Here is an 18,884-nt window from a genome sequence, read left to right as displayed (position 1 = left end):
AATACACACAGGCCTTTTTTCCTAACAGATTTATTCATTAAGCATATGTTCAAAGACTACAGCTATTACCACTTTTAAATAGAACCATTTTTTCATTGCTTTTCATAGATACAATGCCACAGTGTTATGAAAAACCCAGTAACGTTCCAGATTTAATTAACTAACATATTTTATTAAAACTCCTTTCTGCTCCAGCAGTTGTTTGACAATAGGCAGATAAATACTGTAAGTTGGAGACTGACCTTCAAATGACAGCCCAAAGTTGCTGCTTTGCAAAGTCTTTAGCAGTTTGAATGCCTTTGTCTTCCCTATATGTATGTTAAAAAGGTCTCTTAGTTCTTAGCCCAGAAATAGGAGGGGACGTGGTTAGGCTGAAAGGCTTGCTCCCAACTCCCTTGAACAGGCAACATTCCTGCTGTGAAATAGGTAAAAGTTTCATCTGACCAATTTTGCAGGCTTTCAGGAAGAGGGATGGCACTCCTGAAAGACAGTAAATGCCTTCCATTTTGTATGCCTTCTGTGGAAGACAAAGATAAATACAGAAAGCTTTTTCAGAATAGGTAATTTCTCTTTCTGACATGTTCATGCTGGGGGTCTCAAAATGGCCCCTTTTAGCACCCTGTGTGCTCACTGTACTACCATGTGCTCACTGGTACTGACAGGTTCCAAATGTCCTTCACCAGGATACTGAAGAGCCTGTGCTATTTTCCATAGGGGGAAACTCTTGGGCAACAGCTCTTAGGTGAAGCTTCCCTTGTTCTTGAGGTTTTTCTGCATGCTACTGAAGTGCTGTTCCTATTGGATGCACGTATGGATTCGGTGATGCTATGTCTTTTCAGTTGGAAAGACCATTTCAAGATCTGTAGAGGTGAAAGGATGGACTATAATCTTATAATTATCCCCCAAAAGTAGGACTTGATATTTCCTTGATTCGTCTTTTCTGTCTCTGCTCAGCGTATCTGAAATAGATCACAGTGCTTCTGCCTGGGCCATGCATAAAAAGTAGCTCTTGTCCATTCTGCTTATGATCTTCCCAGCTTAATTAATGCTACCTTCAGGAAAAAGGACCAAGAGAGTGTGTTGGACAAAGCTGTCACTGGGAGTTGAGGGGTGCAAGGAAATGTCTTCTAGTAGAATCTGGCCCTTTGGAGGAAGACAGAGGTGGGGTGGGTTTGAAAGTGCTGCTTTGGTCCTTAGAAGCTAAGAACGAGATTTACAAGATTACTCAGTGCAGGTTTAACTTCTGCATATTGAGTCAAGTGTATACCTCGGTGTGGGAAGAGACTTGGTATGAGGCGTTTGGCATCTTCTGTTAATGCAGATGAAATGTTCTGGATGGCATAGCAGGAATATAACTGTGTGGATGAAATCTTGCTTCCCATTGACACATAATGTCACCCACACTTCAGAAGGAACACACTATGGAAGGCAATTGACTACCTGTATTTCAAAATATATTATATGCACAGCAGTGTTTCAACATGGAGACAGAACAGGGGGGCAACTAGGAGTCCGTAAAGATATGTTTGGTGCCTTTGTGGTGACCTGAGTTATAAATGTTATGAAATCAGGAGCTCCTGAAAAGGAAGAAATGCTTTAATCAAGGTCTGAGAAAACAATGTTTTTGAATAGCCCCAATTTGTGTTGCACAGATGAGGTGGTAAAATAACTTGCTGTCTTTTCATCCTCAGAATAGGAGATACCATGAGACCTTTTATACCTGTAGCAATGGAAGGTTTTAAATATACCTCCTTAGCGGCTCTGCCTACCACAAATGCAGCATACCTGCCACCTGCTTCCATGTAACATCAGATCGTATTGAAGTCCTCTCCAGAATGGTCTTGGTTTAAGGTATCGAAGAGCATTTCAGCACTGTTTGCTGGAGTACAGAACAAAAATCCCTGGGCTAGCTGATACCAAGCTGGCCCTGAAGCTAGAAGTAGAAATGCTACGCTGATGCAGGATCCAAAATGATGTCTTCACAGAACTTTGCTTACCACCTTGCGGACCTGCTGATTAATGTCAGCTCTTGCTAAGGTAACTCAGCATGAGGCTGTGTGGCGTGAGGTATAGTCACCACAGATCAAGCAGAGCCTTGGGATGCATGCGTCCACAAGAGGTGTATTTCTTTGGATTGTTTTGTAGAGTGAAGCTCATGACTGCATGCAAGTGGTGCAAAATCCTCCCAGAATAATTGCAAAGCTCATCATCAGTGTGTGCTTTTTTTGTCTCACCTTCTCTGACATAGATCTGTAACAACTTGTGCATGTCTGCTTATCTATCTAGACAAAACATTGCTCTGTGCGTGTTCCCTCACTGGGAAGAGGATGAGAAGGCAAGCTGTTCTACTTTTTTAGTTCACTACTTAAGGCTGTGTATCCATGTTGATGAGCACAGTATAGGAACCCATATAGACTAGACACAAGTAAACGAAGTGGACTGTTACCTTCCTCTACATGCACTGTTCACTTTTTGTGCTGTTACATGGTTAGCTAGGGAGAAGGAGAGATTAATGAGACGGTTATACTTACCACATTTTAATAATCTAAGCATGCCCCTAACATGAAGGGACTGCAGTTACAGAGGTAGCAGAGCACTGAACTGGAAGCAATGATATTTAATTGTGCAGGCTTTGCATTTTGGCCCATAACGGAGTATCCCTGGGTGGAAGTAGCACACTAGTACAGAGATAAAATTGAGTGTGGACATCCTGTTTCTAGATGTCCACACCCTTATCTATACAAGTGCTTGTTCTGGAGCCTAAGTTATAGTATCTGAATGATACCATTACTTTCTGAGGAAGCCAAGCAGTGCAAGCATAGCCTTTTTAAATGCATGAAAGTGAAATGCTTATACTTGGGATAGTACCTTTGAGGCATGTATCAGGTTTGTGGCTGAAGATGATTGTTCAGACTGGTCTTGATATAATTTACTTTGCTCAGGAAAGAGAATTTCTTTGAAATAAATGTTAAATGTGATAGTGGCTTTTCTAAATGTTTTTGCTGAAGGCTCCAGGGCATAAGATTTTAGTCACTTAGTAAAGCAGGCTATACCCAAATGAATTACATCAAAATGTTCACATTTGAACCTGGCAGGAAGCCGGCATATCACCCATCTGCTTCAAGGTGCAAACCCTCTCACTCACCAAAGCCGAAAGCAGTTTCAATACCTACAGGACACCAGGCTAGTAAGTCACTGAAGATAAATTAGAAACACACAATGGTATTAGCATTAGAACTGTAGAAGTTATTCATTTATGAGAAATATGCTTTTTTCCAAGCAATACAAGTGTGCTAACAGCAATTCAGATGATAGTAGTATGACTAGTAAATACTTTAAAAAGTGCTTGAAACCAGAATGTGCTTGTTTCTTTTAATTGTCAGATTCACTCTTGTATCGCAGAGGCCGTTTGACTGGTTTATATTATTGCTGCTATTTTTTTTATTATGCCTTCAGGCACTTTTAAGTATATCCTGTAGTTAAAGGCTAAAGGCACAAAAATTGTAATTTGGGTTTGGGAGGGGAGAGTTGGTTATCCTGTTTCAGAATGAGAAGTACAGGGTTGAATTCTCTATCTGCATTGTTGTTCTGCTATTGACAGTTCTCCCTGGCTATGTTGTCTGTGTAAGGCTGATTCGTGAGCAGTCAAAGTTCTTTAACTGTGGAATTACAGAGCTGCTTTGTGGGTTTCCATTTTCAGCGTTAGGGAGTTTGCAGGCTGGGAATAATTTGGGACAACCAACTCCACTGAAAGTCAACTTGCAGTCTGTTTACAAAAGCTCAAGGCACCTCCAAAATTGTCACCAGGCACTTGAAAACTTTCACTGAAGAAAACAGCATAACAAAGAAATGTATTCTTTATAAAAAAAGAAAAAAAATTGCATCTAATTGTTAAGCAGTAATCAGACACACCTTCTGTAAGGGGTTTAATAGGAAAGGAGGAAAGAGCCTTGCGCAAAAAACAAAAGAAGCTTTGAATAGAGCCCTGATTGAAAGATGGCAAATGCTAATTATGTATGGGTGTGATAGAAGTTAATATTCACTGTCTCTGCCCGCCGAGGGTCTGCATTAACTTTTTAAGAGCTGTAATTTGACACCATACTTAATATTTTAATTGTTTTGAAGCAAAAACTGCTCTAGGGGCCCTAGCTGCCATGAGAAATAGCATATCCTTTAACTTGACATGTTTTGCAGGAGAAAAGGAAAAAGGACAGTGCTTAACAACACATCTTGTATTTAAGACCTGTAAGCGTTAGTAGAGCCATTAAGAATAAACCTCTTGTGTATTTGATTTAATAGTGGGAGTACGATTTATAGGTGGACAAGGGCATAACTAATCTTGCATTGGAAATTAAGAGCAACTCCCCCACTATTAGCAGAGACATAGCAGTTTATAACAAGTATTGGAGGAGAATTGGACCCCAGCAGATGGTACAGTAGCTATCATATACTTCTCATACGGTTGCTTTATCTGACAGTCCCTTACCGCTTCTGATGGCTCCTCGTGGTTCATCTTTGCTGAACTGGGAGGCCTGTCTTTCCAGAGCAGAGAGCCGGATGATTTCATTTTCTTCTTGCTCCCATGTAAGTGAGGCTTAGACCTGATCTAGAGTGCTGTCAGCCAAGTGTATTGTGAGCTGCTTAGTCCTTGCAACTCTGTTCCATATGAATTATTATGGAATGGAGATTCAGTGAGATGATCAATAAGTTACTTTCTCTCTTACTAGATGGGCTAGGTGTATTAAGCAGCCAATAGCACTCTGTAGGACTCCAGGTCTGGGAGGAGTGCTGTCTTGAGCATCTGGTTTCTTCCAGGAAGTAAGAAGTTGATGGCAGCTCAAAGTCTCCCAGTCTCACCCTTCAGTGAAACAAAGTCTCTGGTGGCAGGCTGCATCCTTCCCTCTTGAAGGATGACTTCATAGATCAGAGTCCTGTCCTGTACTTTTGATTATTCAGAACAAAAAAAACCTGTATGGAGACAGGGAACTTTGAGAAGGTTTTGAGTTTTGCTTTTTTCTTTCTCATATTTATTTTCCTCTGCAGTTACCACATTTTTTCATGAACTATTTCTTGAGCAACACGACAATGAGCCACTCTAGGAGGTGGAGAGTGCAAGTTGATATAGAAAGACATGTTAATGCGATGTCATTAAACTCTTCTCAGACTGGGTTTTGTCTTTGCACTTCAGGCCTGTACAGCACAAGCACGTTTTCAAGCGAACAGACTTGCACCAGAAGCATTACTGAGAAGCAAGGCTGAGCATTACCTAAGAACAGACTCTTTCTGACAGGGAAAAACAGGCTTACTTTTTGAATTGCTAATTCTGCTTAATAAAACAAAATCCTTATTTAGTTCCTAACAAGCCCCCAGTTTTTCTACTGAATACTAACAGTAGCAGTAGGTTAAGAATTAGTCTGAAAATTAATCACAGTTGTCCCGGTTTAGTTTGAAAGTCAGTTTCAGAAGTGCTTTTTCAGATCATTGATTTAATAATGTAGGAAGCTTCTGGGCATTTTCTTTTTTCATTACCTATAAACTGTACTGTCCAGAAATCCAATTGTGGAAAAAAATTTACTACCTTGATAATTTATTAAATGTATGTTTCTATATGTACAGCCCAACCTAAGAGCAATCTGGACCCTCTATAACCATGATAAACATGTATCCCTCCACTGATAGCAGAGTCCCTTTCCTACATAAGAATTTAATAGGTAGTAGGAGATGTTGGCTCCTGTTATGCTTGGGTTTTATGGAAGGTGCAAGAAAATGGCTAAGATTTTCTCTTCATCTTCTTGAATGATGAAAGTTGGGGCTGGTGGACATTTCTTCTGCAGCAACTCAGCTGAAGATGCCGTTAGGAACTGCTATCTATCCAGATGGTATTGGCACTTATCATTGTCGTACTTCCCTGTGGCAGCCAGTCAATTACTACACAGTACCTGTTGGACTGTTGAAAAAATCACAGCAGCTTGAAAGCTCTTCTAAATCACAGAAAAGAGGGAAAACCTCAAGGCCTGGTCTGAAGCCTGAAATTTGCAGAACATATCAGCAAGCACATAACATCAGGGACTGATTGGGAGTCAGATGAGGTTTGCAACCTGTTTGCTGGCCAGTCTCCTCTTGTAGAAGAAGAAGGGGAGGCAGTTTGTCTTGCAATCTGATATTTCTCTTCTCTCTCTAGCAGCTTGCAGGCTCGCTTTCATATGTGACCCTACAGTATCATAATAAAGGTCCTGGGTGAACATGAACATTTTTTCTGACTTCACCTCTTTTACTCTCCTCCCACCCATCCCAGATGAAGTGGCAGGTGGACTGAGTGGGAGCAGTGTGAAAATGAATGCAGAGAAAATGTGTGACTCAGCAGTTCAGCAGGGAGCTGCTGAGTGGAAAGGCAACTATTCTCCTTGCACGCTCTGGCATCAGGTTCCTGTTCCCTCAGAGATGAGAATACACCATTTATGGATGGAGCTGTGCAGCCCACCAGCCGGGAGAAGGGGCTGCATATTCTTTTCAGCAGAACTTATTTCAAGTAGAGCGGAAAGTTTCTTCTCCAACTTTGTTAAAAATGTCGCCAGTGAAAGGGTAGAGGCATTGGACTAGAAATACGTAGACCTCAGTTCGCTGCCTGGCTTACTCACAGATTTTCTGCATGACTTTCCTCCTTGCTTTCTTTTTCTCTTGATGCATCTTTCCATTTTGGTAGTCAGAGTTTGGCTTAAGCAGCAGCCAGACTCTACCAGCTGAGCTTGAAAGGTGCAAGTCTCCAGTGCTTTTCCTGGCTAGTAGATGACACCCATTTTCCTCTCTGCACTGTTGTTTCAGGAACTCCATGGAAAATGTTTGCCTCTCTCAGAATGAAGGCTACTGGCTTTAAGCATGCTAGCTGCCATTCATGGACAAGCAAGTGCAAAGGAAAATTATATTTGTAGGTTGTTCTCTGTCACACAAGGGTAAATTAACCTTTCTCACTCAATATTAGGGAGGGGCCATTGCAGTGTCTTTCTAAGCAGTTTTGTAATGATGCAAAAAGTTGTGGTATTTTATCAGTTTCTGTGTTTTTCTTTCAGAAGGGAGGACTGAAGCAGATTTTTCTCTATAGACTAAGCAACAGCAGGTAGACACTTTGTATCAGTGGTCATACTTAATAAAAGCTCAGTTTTAAAGCTGTAGTGTGCATTGTTGTCACCACATTTTCCGGACTTGTGCTGCAGAGTTTGATCTTTCAGATGAACTTTTTCCCTTTCAGCTGATGTAAATAACATGCAAAAAAACCCAACACCACCCCCACCCCCAAAAAAACCAAAAACAAACAAAAAACCCCCAACCAAACCTGCATGGAATGGTGTTCTCTTGAATATTCAGAGAGCCTGAAACAGTGTCACTTAAGAGCTCTTGAGCAGCTGCATTCCTCTTCATGGGTGTATCAACCCAGGAATCAGAGTGAATTAAATACCAATATTCTTGGCTACTTCCAGTGTGATCATTTTAGCAAAAACATCCAGCTTTTCCAAACAGAATCCCTGAATGTTAAAAATTTCAGTTGTTCCCCACACAGCTATGAATACCTGTAGCTTGGCCCAGCTCATTCTTATGGTCCAGGGTAGATACTTAGTGCAAACTGAAAGCATTAGAAATCATAAGCTGAATTTCATCTCAGAATAAGTAACATGGGAGACTGACAACCAGGTTGCTGGTTATGTAGACTGAGTCTTGATGCGTTTTCCATTCCTCTGTAATGTGTCAGAGATGGTAGTTACAGTTGTTTGGAGCTCTTTCTTGGATTAATGGTATGTCAGGCTTATTTCTTCTTCAAGCTGTGTTACACAGAGAGGAGAATGAAGTCTGTAGTTACAGTTTGCAGTCCTACAAAGGACCACTGGATGAATCTAACTGGCTTCCAGTTAGATACCAAAGTGATTTTAGAAGTGCTTTGGTGCCTTGCAGTGTTTAGTGGTAAACTTAGTGGGATATGTGGATCTGTCTGGGTTGTTGCTAGTGTTTGAATTAAGCTGTCTGGTATCTTCTGAAGTAGTTCTCTCTGTGGTTTTGCATTACAAATGCAAGATCTACCAACCACAAGTTCTTGGCAGCTAAAACTTAGGACTTTTTCTGGAGTGGAACTGGAAGTATTGAGGCAATTACATTGTTGTAAATCTCTTCTGTCTCCAGTCAGGCAGTAGTAGGTAGCTGTAGGGTGCATTTGGGGTTGTTTTTCTTGGTAGCTCTTAATCTAGATACTTTTAGGGACAAGATGCTCTCCTCCCAATCAATGTTTTATTCAGCCATTTGGAAAAGGTAAATGTATTGAACTCTTGTAAACAGAGCAGGTCAGGGATCAAGTAGAGTAGAAGTAGTCAGTACCATATCATGACTAGGAAGGTCAAAAAAAAAATTAATAACAGAGGAGCCAGAGAGAGAGAGATGCATTCTTAGGATAACAGCAAGTGTTGGAAATAGCATTCCCAGCTTTCAACATAGTTCATTAGATCTTGAGTGTAATTTTTAACATAACTTGTCAGATAAGTTAGGAGTGCAGAGAGCATCAAGAAAAAACAGACTTTCCTAGGTGGTAAATTGTACCCATCTGTAAACAGTAAAGATCCAGCTTCTGTCATTATGTTTAGCTCCTTAATATCTGAGATTGGCTGGTTATAAAGAAGTTCAGTAAAAGTTTCCGAGTTGACTTGGTGATGATTATTCTGTTTCCAGATGAGAATCACCAAAAGATGATTATTCTGTTTCCATCCTTCTCATACTGCAGTGGGAAGCAAAAAGAGAATGTCTTCTCAGCCAATACCTTTCTCCCAAAGACTCCCAAAGCTCCCAAAGCTTTGGGAGTCAATTGGAAAGGTATTGGAAGCCAATATCTTTCTCCCAAAGCTTTGATTAGATGAGCTGTCTTTTTACCCTCCAGCACAAGCCTCTCATTCATGTGCACTCTGAGGCAGCTCGTTCAGCTTTGATGTGTCTTGCTATCATCTGGACTTGCCTGCAATCAGTGTGTCTTATAACCTGCAGATTTAACAAGGTCTTGACCAGTTATGTGAAGTTCAATGCCAGGGCTATGTTCTGCATATGCAATTTAGGTGCATGTGAAAATAAGCAATTGATTTGCAGACCCGTATCAGTAGTATGCATTCATCTACTGTTCTCTAATCAATAGCAGGTCTCCCTAGCAGTTAGATGGAAATCAGAGACAGTGATTTCAGTAGGCAGTTGTATTTTGATATCTGAAGATGCAGAGGCTATAGGTGGATTTAGGACTTTGGTGTGAAGTGTTGGTAATCTTGATGGATGTGTGAAGTATTGCTGGCATGTTCATACTTTGCAATGCTTCCATGCTGTGGTCCCTTCCTATAGAGTAAATTCTTGCTGTGCACAGCCATTGTGAAGTTATAGACAGATTCAGAGGGATATGGATCTCCGCACATGTAAAACAAATATGGGACAATGCAGCTGAGCTGCTGTGGCGTGTTGACTGCTGCAGCTTGAGAGTTGGCAGAACAGATGAGGCCCGTTTTTTCCCTCCTATCTTGTATGTCTGGCAGGTAGTTCCACAGAGCTTGGGGATTCTACCACGAATGAAGAAGAGGCTACCATTAACAAAATTTGTATTTCCCAGTGAAAAGGCAGTACTACCCAATCCCCCAGAAGCATAATTCCCACAGGCACAGTGTTATGGATGTAAGTAGAAGTCTAATAACTGTATGAGCACTATATTTTCATTGCTGGGGTGCATTTTATTTCTATTATAAAAATCCTTTTGGTAAGGAACAAGTCTTTTTTAATCTCAAAAATACATTGTTAAATTAAGTCTGCCAATGGAGCTGTGTCAATTTCTTGAGTGTTAGCACCCGTGCACAAGAGAGGACACAAGTTCCTTTTAAAGTGCTAACTTCATTAGGAAATATGGCCAGGATACGTGGTCCTGGGGTGTTGTTTTTTGTTCTGTTTTGTTTTTCTCTGAAGGCTCTAAGTATTAATCATTTGAGTTACAGAGCTGCTGATGCCTCGCCCACAGCGACATTCAGTTGGATCATGGTATGTTTGTTACTGCAAGGCATTGTTGACTTACTTACCATTACTACAGTGCCTTTTAGTGTTTCAGTTAAGTCTAGTACTCTAAGCACATGTTTTTCTGAGAGTGTATGTACGTATTCTTGTTTCATTCTTCTGCCCTTTATGTACCCACATAAGAAGTCAGAAAAAGAAAGAGATGTGGAGGCACAAGGGTTTTAAAATGGTCATTGTCTGAGTTATGGAAGCCAGCTGTTACCTTGGGAGTAGACAAAGATGTTTCCCTGTATAGATTATTCCATAGCAAAGTGTTGTGCCTTTTTTTTTTTTGGCAGCTTGTATTGGTGGCTATGTTTAAGGAAAGAATACAGGATAAATGGATCACTCATTTGATCCAGAAAGTTCCTTTCCCTGAACAGCAAGAATGAGGTTAAGTTTTATGGTGCTGTTCTGAAATTTCAAGTTGCTTTAACAAGCCATATGGCTGCTACAGATGTCAGAGACCTTTTAATTCTTCTGCCAAAGGGATTTTTCTAGCAAGCATAGCCCTGCATCAAAGCAGAAGTACTCGTGGAACTTGAATCCCAATCTCCATGATGCAGGAATTCAGGATATCATATGGATGTTAGATTTCACTGTCAGTCAAACCACTACCAGAGGAGAGGCTTAATTCACTCCTCCTGGATGTAGTTGTCATTGTCAGCTGTCTCAAGACCTTTGCACTGACATTGACACAAGAAAACTTCACTGAGGTCTCACTCATTTATTACCTAATCTGTGCACTGAAAGAAACTAGGGCCCATTAGGGCAAATAGTACAGGAATATAGGATTGCAAGATGAAGTGTGAATGGTAATTGAAGTATTGTTTAAAGCTGACATAGTTAAATCAATATAGAACCCTAGGTGGGCATCGTTATGTTTGTTAAAATCTAATCTTCTGTGATTTGGAGTAGTGAATTTTTGAGTGGAGTTTTAATTAATCCAGGGCACTTTCTTTGTATACCCAAGTCATGAATCTTAATCTGTACATTTATACATGAATTCAGACGGTTCTCCATTATTTTAGTTCTTGACCTGGTGCCCCCATTGTCTTTTACTGTATTAATGAAAATACCTGTTGATAACAGCTGAACTGTATCAGTTCAGCAGAGCTGGAATCCTAGGTCCATAGACCAGATCCCTACCGTATGCAGTGAAAATAATTGAAAGTAGAAGAGGCCTATTGTCTTTCATATAGGGCAGTCATAAGAAGGAGAATGTGACTCCTACAATTGTACAGCTGTTGCTAGACAACACTGGAATACCAGGAACTGGGCTCCTGGGCTGTGGAGAGGCATAGATCCCCATGGTTACAGACACAGAGCGGTCCCCTAACTTTGACGTTTTTGTTCCAGAAGGCATGTGGTTAAGTGGCCTTCACATCGTCACATTAGAGTCAGGGTTCTGTTTCCAATGTAGACAGAAGTGACCTTGTAAAATCTCAGGCTGTTACAGATATGAAACAAAGAAATTCTGTTTACCTGCTGCATAAGGCAGGTGAATGAGCTTTTGGTCAATTAAAACAAAGGTCTTCTGAAATATGAAATACTGTAACTTATAGTTGAAAGCTGAGCTTGAAATCTGCATTCCCTGGCTCCTTGTGCTGGTTGTCTTCCCAAAGATGTTTTAGTTCTGCTCTGTGTGTATTTTATCTTGAGCTTTGGGGAGTTGTATCCAAGAAAGGAAGTCAGGATTTGGAAAAACAGTAAATAGGTTCATTAGCCATTCTTAGGAATAGAGGTGCATTATTTAATGCAGATAAAGGAAAAGTAGGACTTAAAACATGCTTAGTGAAAACAGACAGTTGGAGACTTTAGGAGCAAGCCATAATAAACTATATGTGTAAATAGATATTTTTCAAGATTTATATCTCAGACACAGGTGCATGTCTTTTTGCATGGATGGCAAAAATAATTTCTGACATCAAGATTCTGTTCCTGCTAAATTTCAAATTCCTGTTCCAAAACACAGAGCATAAACATCCCACAAAAGTAGCAGAAAAAAATTGGCAAACATTAACAAGGATTTTCCCCTCAGTTCTTGTCCAAATCCAGTGAGACATGAAGCAGTTTGGAAGCTTGAAAATGTTCGACTTTAACTGTTAAGTTTTAGCACACTATAGAAAATGAAAACGAAGGTCAGCATTGAAAGTATTTAGACAGCCTTAACTGTGTCTGCTTAATGTGGCCGCTGTGTTGTCCTCCTGGAGAACTTTGAGTCCAGCTCTATGTAGCATGATATCAGAAGTCAGGTGTTAAGCGTATGGTCAGTGACCCTGGACACCAAGGACTGTGCCTGGGTTCTCTGTGTTTCTTGAGGGGGTTTGTCATGGACTGTAGATTACTGGCTGGAGCCTGGAGGACAGAGAGGTAGAGCTCCTGTGATCTCTTGAGCTATATTCCAGAAACTGAAACTAACTGCTTTTCTTTGAAAAGTGCTATTTTCAAGCAGTTGTCTTCTAGCAGTAAAGACATATAGATGAAAGTGAAGGAAGTTTTACCACTGTGAGAAATACAGGCTGGGATTGTTGATGCTTCTGATTTCACCTTTTTAGTTCCGTATTTTTCCATGTTTTACTGACATGTATTTAGTATGAAATTTTCATAGTATTTATACAAATTACTGTACTGAGTCCTTCCTGGCAAATAGTCCGTTAATTTCAGCATATACCTATGGTATGACATACATGGGTATGTCTGTCTAGATGCACGTCTCTATGCTTACTGAGAAATACCTGTGTAAAGACAATGAAAATAGCTACATATAACCAGTTATACCCAGCATACCCTGCTGAGGCCACTACCCGTCATAAACTGACTGGAGGTATTTGGAAATGAGAAACCAGTAACCTGAGCTCCTGGGGAAGTACCTGGTAGTACCTTGCAGGTGCTCCTTTTTGTGTCTCTGGGTCTCCCCAGTCATTACACAATGATGACTCTTGTTGCTGGGCAGCTATGAGAATGGAGAACCTTGCAGAGGAAGCCATCAGCATTTCCCAAACACCTTGTTCTCTTGTGCAGGGATGGATGTTCTAAGATCCGTTTCAGTGAAGGGAGGGAGAACAATCACAGAATGGGAATAAGCATCTCATATTCCTGTCCACCCTCACATTTTTGTATTTTAGAAATCAGAATGGGATATTTTCATGAATCCTTACTGTACCAACAGCCAGACCCTCAGCTGATACATGGGTCCTATGTTTCATTTGCTTAATTAGAGCTGTGGCTAGTTTATGGATGCTTATGTGACTTAGAGTTACTATTGTGAGACATTTAGAGAAATGTTGGTTGAGAGGAACATTTTGTAGAAACCTGACCTCAAAAAAACCACAGAATGGGCAACAATGTGGCCTTTCCCTGGGGCACAGGTGGCTGGCTTAGGCTTAAGGCTATAGTGTTGTACATAGGGCAGCCTTGGGGCTTTTCTCACGTGGAAAGATGTAAATCAGTAGTACTTACATCAAATGGGTCTGATCTTTCACTCCTTTTAGCTTGTAAATTATTTTATATCTACACAGACTGTGTTCAAAATACTGTTACTGAGGGACTAGCCACTCCAGTGCATATTTCCACTGAATGGAATAGCATTACAACATTATTAAATAGCTCTTGAGTATGAATTCATCCAAGAAGTAGGTTATTAGAATAAAGTCTATTTTATTAGTGCCTTAGGACACTCAGCCAAAATCCAGACCCCTTGAGCACTATTCAGACACATAACGTGAAACAGTCTCTACCTCAGAAATTTATAATCAAATTAGACAAAGCAGACAAATAAGGGGAAATAGAAAAATTGAGGTGGGGAGGGACAAAATGGGTTCTCTGCCACCCTGTAGCCGGGAAGCGTGGAGCTAGGAAATAGCACAGATGGTTCCTTTTAAAAAGTAAAAATGAAAAGGTGCAGCGATGTAAATGAGAATTTATTAACAACAAAGCCCAGAATCTGCACCTCCAGAAAGAAAGGGAAAATAATTTATCCACCCACACTCACTTTTTTTCTGATGAAGGCAGGTGAATACAGCTGCACTAATAGAGTGTGATGCTCGCAATCCTGAGCCGCACTTACTGATGCAGAACTGAGAGGTAACCATCGTCTCTAGGAAAACAATAGCCCTTGCAGGCTCTGCAGCGGCTGCAGGGGTTACATACTATTCATTCCCTGCACATGTCATTTTCATGTGAAGGTCTTTCCAATCCAGCTGTTATGGAGTCAATGCATGAAGCTGAAGGACAGCAAGGACAGCTGAACAGGAAGGAGCAGTCCCTGAAAACCTCCCAGAAAACAGCACTGCTTGGTTGGGCTGCCTGGTGGAATGGATTAATGCCTGGAGACAGCATGTATCTGTTTGTCCTCTCACAGATACTGGTAAGGCAGCTTGTCACCACTTTGAAATGCTGGAACCCTTCTTTTAAGCTTTGTTGGCTTGGGAGGTTTCCTCCTCATTCATTGTAGATGTAGCAATGGACATAGCTACAGTCCGCTCATTTCTGTAGCCACCTCTCACCGCCTTGCTTTGCAAACAGCTCCTGCCTTTTGATGTCCCAGGCTCCCATCCCATTCCCTGCCCCTCTGCAAATGCCTCCTTTGCCAAATGACCCATCTCCCAACAAATCCATCTTCTGTAGCTGATACTTACAGGGGTAGATAAAAAGTTAAAAAGTGGATTGGGAGGTATATCCTTTAAAGTTGCCAGTGTGCCCTTCATGGTTGGGGATGAGGGTATACCTCTCTGTGAGGGTGTTAAATATAGCATCATTGCTTTTGTAGTTTTATGTTAACTGTGGTGCGCGCAGTGGTTCAAATGAAATGTTTCAATGTGTGTGTGTATGTATATCTGTTCATAGGGATACCTGTGTGAACATGGCTATTTGTGAGAGCTTTGTATAGTATGAGATAGGCCTTAATAGTCTTTTAATAACATACAAAGTTAATTGAATTACCAGTTTTGATCTAAAAGTAATAATGCTGAAAGTTCAGAAGTCAGAGGAATCTGTTGATCTTTCGATGTACAGGCTACCATGGGCAGTCCTTTTGCTTGTGTAGATCAGAGTAAGCTTGCTTAACTTACTGATACTCATCTAGTTAACAGTAGCTGAGCATTTTAGCATTCAGTCTTTTTATTCTTTTCAAGCTACGGCCTAGAAAATACCTGACTTCTTAAAGCAAAAATGATGATCAACATGAAATCAATGAGAACTAAATTAGTTAATTATGCAGTCTTGAAATGAAAATGAATGTTTGTATAATGAGAGATGCTCATTATGTATTTTCTGATTGATTACACAGCTTCTCTGCATGATGCTCTGGTACAGCACTTACGGGACCATCCCAGCAGCTCAGAATGCCTTTGACCTGCTGTCTTACTTGCTTACCCCATTTAAACAGTTTTTGTCACATCAAGGGGAGGTAAGTTCCTGTACTCCTCTCTGATTATATAGTTGATGTCAGTAGCCTTGGGTGGTGCTTTTAGTATCTCTTCTGATTAAAAGTATAATACACGTGTACTTCATATAATACAGTGACTGCTGCATTGTGTGTGTGCCCTGAAAATGGTGAATAGAGTTTTCTGAAAAAGAATCCATATTTTATCTTCAAGATACAGGGCTGAATTTTTGGCTGTGACATTAGATCAGCGCAGCAGATTTTTCATAATGTGCAAATGATTACAAATGAAACAAAGCAATAATAAATCGGCCTACTGAGGTTTAGTCCACAGTAAAGGGAAAGCTGGAACTTAATTTATTAGGATGGATAGAAGCTTAAATTCTGGAAGAATGGATCAACCCACACAAAGGGTGCAAATCACAAGATACTCAGTCACAAAATTCTATTTTTGTTGAATATTTAGAGCATATCTATGTGCAGTAAAAGTATTTCAGGTGTACTAGTTGTACAGATTCAATTATATCTACAAAGTTATCCCAGTAAAATTGCTTAGCTTCTCACCATGACATAATGACACATATACCAGTATGATTCATCTGATAAATTACTGGGGTAGTTATACCCAGTGCAGATGTCTCTAGTGTGGACCGAACCTTAATTAATTGGTGAGCAGCTGCTTTCATAAATCAGGCAAAATATATTTGCTATCAGAATGTTTAAATTCATTATACATAATCTTTGTAGCAGAGGCTATGCAGTACAAATAGGAAATCTGACTCAGTGCCTCTTGTGGCTGAAGTACAGTGGAGGCTGTTTTCTGTGTTCACTTAACAATGTTTATGTGCTGCATGTCACCTGCTCTTTTGTTCATTTGAAAGCAGCACTTTCTCTTTGCCCTTTCTTAGTTGGATGTTATGCACAATCAGAGCTCTAACAGAGCATTGCCTGTATCTTATTTGCAGTGGGTCAATCATTAACAAATTGTTCCTTATAGAAAATCCCTGATTTATAGGATTTTGACTTAAAATAAGTGTTCAGTGTGGAGGAAACTGATTCCTAGAATGCACCACAAGAACACCCCAAGTATGACTCTCTGCAGATGTTCATGCATATCTTTGAGGACTGTTTATTATAGCACTATTTACAGTGCAAATTTAGACTTGAAAACAGTAAAGGTAAAGAAATCTGGCTTTACAATAAGCAAATGAAAGCTCTTAACTCTGAATTTCTCTTTAGCTGCACTAGTGGGTCAGAAACAGAGTAAAATTCCTTGCCCACTGAAGCCCATTAGAATTGTATTTTGCACCTGCTACTGAGAATAGGCTGAACTCTAAACTACTTAAATACAACTAAGACATCAGAGTGAATTTCATTGCCAGTGCTGTGAATGAACCTGATGGTATTTCACAGAATGTGTAGAAAATGCAGAAAAGTCCTCTGTGGCTGGGTTTTATGGAAGGACCCACAAACACGGGAACAGGACTAAACTTTCTTCAAAGCCCTTTGCCATAGTATAAAATTACACTGACTCTGGCAATGAAACATGGGTCCAGGCTGCAAAATTGAATTGTGGATCCAGATCTCAATTTTGGCAATTCATGAGGGTAGAAAGCAGATTTCCTGTTTGCCTTTACAGTGAAATCTGGTTTTTAAACCTTCTGAAATGCTGGGACTTAGAGATGGCTTCAATTTCAGTCTTCTCCAAAGCCTGGTATTTTTCTGTTGGTGATGGTGGCTTTTCCATGGACAAGAGTATGGTATAACTAAATCCACATGGGAATCCAAGAATGAATACACAGTTTGCCAAGAACATGCATGCAGACAGTATATGGTGCCCCTAAATACTTTATGAATCATTGTCAATTCTGTTGTTTCACAGGACCTGACTAGAATCGGGAGCATTGTGGTATCATACATCCTGCTGTCTTTAGCTTCTCTAGGACTGTTATTTGTAGGATCTCTGGTAAGTTATGATACTGTGCAAACTATATTCATGCCCTTTTTCAGTGAGGTTTTACAAGATACCTAATTTACCCAAAGCTGTTGATGTTATGCCCAAGTTGATTGTAAAGCAACATCTTTGGGGCTGTTTCTATATAGTTATCTGCTTGCTTTACGTAGAGGAATGATGACTACACTTATCCTTACGCAATTTCTTGGTGAATTGGGGATTACACTGATGGGTTTTGTTCTTTCCATCCACAGATGGGCAAACTATTTTCACTTAAATAGAAGGGATGTGGTCCAGTAAAGGGACCATCTAATATTGCTGCCTTATGAATTACCTGCAGAACATCTATTGACTTAAGTGGCAGAAACAGCTGTTCCAGAACAGCAGTGTACTTGTGAATGTAATGCCCTTGTAGATGTAGGCCAAGGCCCCAGCTGCAGAACAAGATTAGTGGCATGACTACAATTAATCTATCTAGCTCTCAGCTGTTTGGAAGCAGGAGGAGTGTATTGTGTTTCTCCATTGATTGTGTAACTGGCACAAAGGTGTGTGCTAGATGGGAAAGCTAGGGAGAATTCTTTCTTTCTAGGGAGCTCTAATTTAACATGGCTCTTCATACCCTTGTATACTGTTCTGTTAGAGTGGGAATGCAGTTACTGAAAATGCAGTTGCACAGTACAGCAGTGCACCTTCAGGAAGCTCAGGAAGCTGAAGCTGTACGAACTACATGTCATTTGAGTGATGCACAGTATAATGAAGTACATCATAGAATCACGGGGCTGTTGGTGGGAAGGAAGCTCTGGAGGTTGCTAGTCTAACACCCTGCTTGAAGCAGGGCTGTTGCCAATGCTCGGTAAGGTCAGCCATGCATTTTTCCACACAGGTTTTGAAAACCTCCAGGGAAGGAGTTGTATCATCTCTCTGGGTACCTGTGCCACAACTGCATGATGCTCTTGGGGAAGAATTTTTTCCTAATGTCTGATCTGAATTTCCCAAAGCTGAATGTTTCAGCTGAATTTCTGCAGCTTGTGGCCATTGTCCCTTGTGGTATCAGCTGCCACTACCAAGAAGAGTCTGGATGCATCATCTCTGGAGCTGCGCTTCAAGTAGTTGCAGGCTGCTGTTAGATCACCCCAGCCTCCTCTTTGCCAGGCTGAACAAGCCCAATTCACTCCACCTTTTTCAAAGGTCATGTGCTCCAGACCCCCTGACCTCCTTTGTAGCCCTCCACTGGGCCCACTTCAGTGCGTCCTTATCTGTCTTAAACTGGAGGGCCTAAAATTGGACACAGTATTCAAGGTGCTGCTGCATCAGTGCCAAGGAGACAGGAATAATACCTCTGATTTGCTGGCCACACTCCCTGGTAGGAAGTTTGTCATATTACATACCATGGTTAAGTTCACTCAGAGGCAGCACAGTGGCAAAATCTTCTGTTTAATATGTCGGGTGAATGTGCTTTTTAAAACCATTCACAAGGCAAAGTGATTAGTG

General features: G+C 40.7%; 1 protein-coding gene across 9 annotated transcripts in view; it reads left to right on the top strand.

The window, feature by feature from the left end:
* PTPN5 (protein tyrosine phosphatase non-receptor type 5) overlaps positions 1–18,884 on the top strand; it is an 89,454-nt gene that overhangs the window by 34,438 nt on the left and 36,132 nt on the right. For 6 of the 9 annotated variants that reach the window (XM_072865723.1, XM_072865724.1, XM_072865722.1 and 3 more), the window contains 3 exons: positions 14,241–14,422; positions 15,344–15,463; positions 17,322–17,405. In XM_072865723.1, the coding sequence (XP_072721824.1) occupies positions 14,241–14,422; positions 15,344–15,463; positions 17,322–17,405 (386 nt within the window). Of the gene's footprint in view, positions 1–9,608; positions 9,685–14,240; positions 14,423–15,343; positions 15,464–17,321; positions 17,406–18,884 lie in introns of those variants that run through there. The other 3 variants (XM_072865730.1, XM_072865729.1, XM_072865728.1) reach the window with 2 other exon arrangements.

Source organism: Ciconia boyciana, chromosome 6 (assembly GCF_034638445.1).
Source record: "Ciconia boyciana chromosome 6, ASM3463844v1, whole genome shotgun sequence".
Lineage (NCBI taxonomy): Eukaryota > Metazoa > Chordata > Aves > Ciconiiformes > Ciconiidae > Ciconia > Ciconia boyciana.
This window is presented reverse-complemented; position numbering and strand designations above follow the sequence as displayed.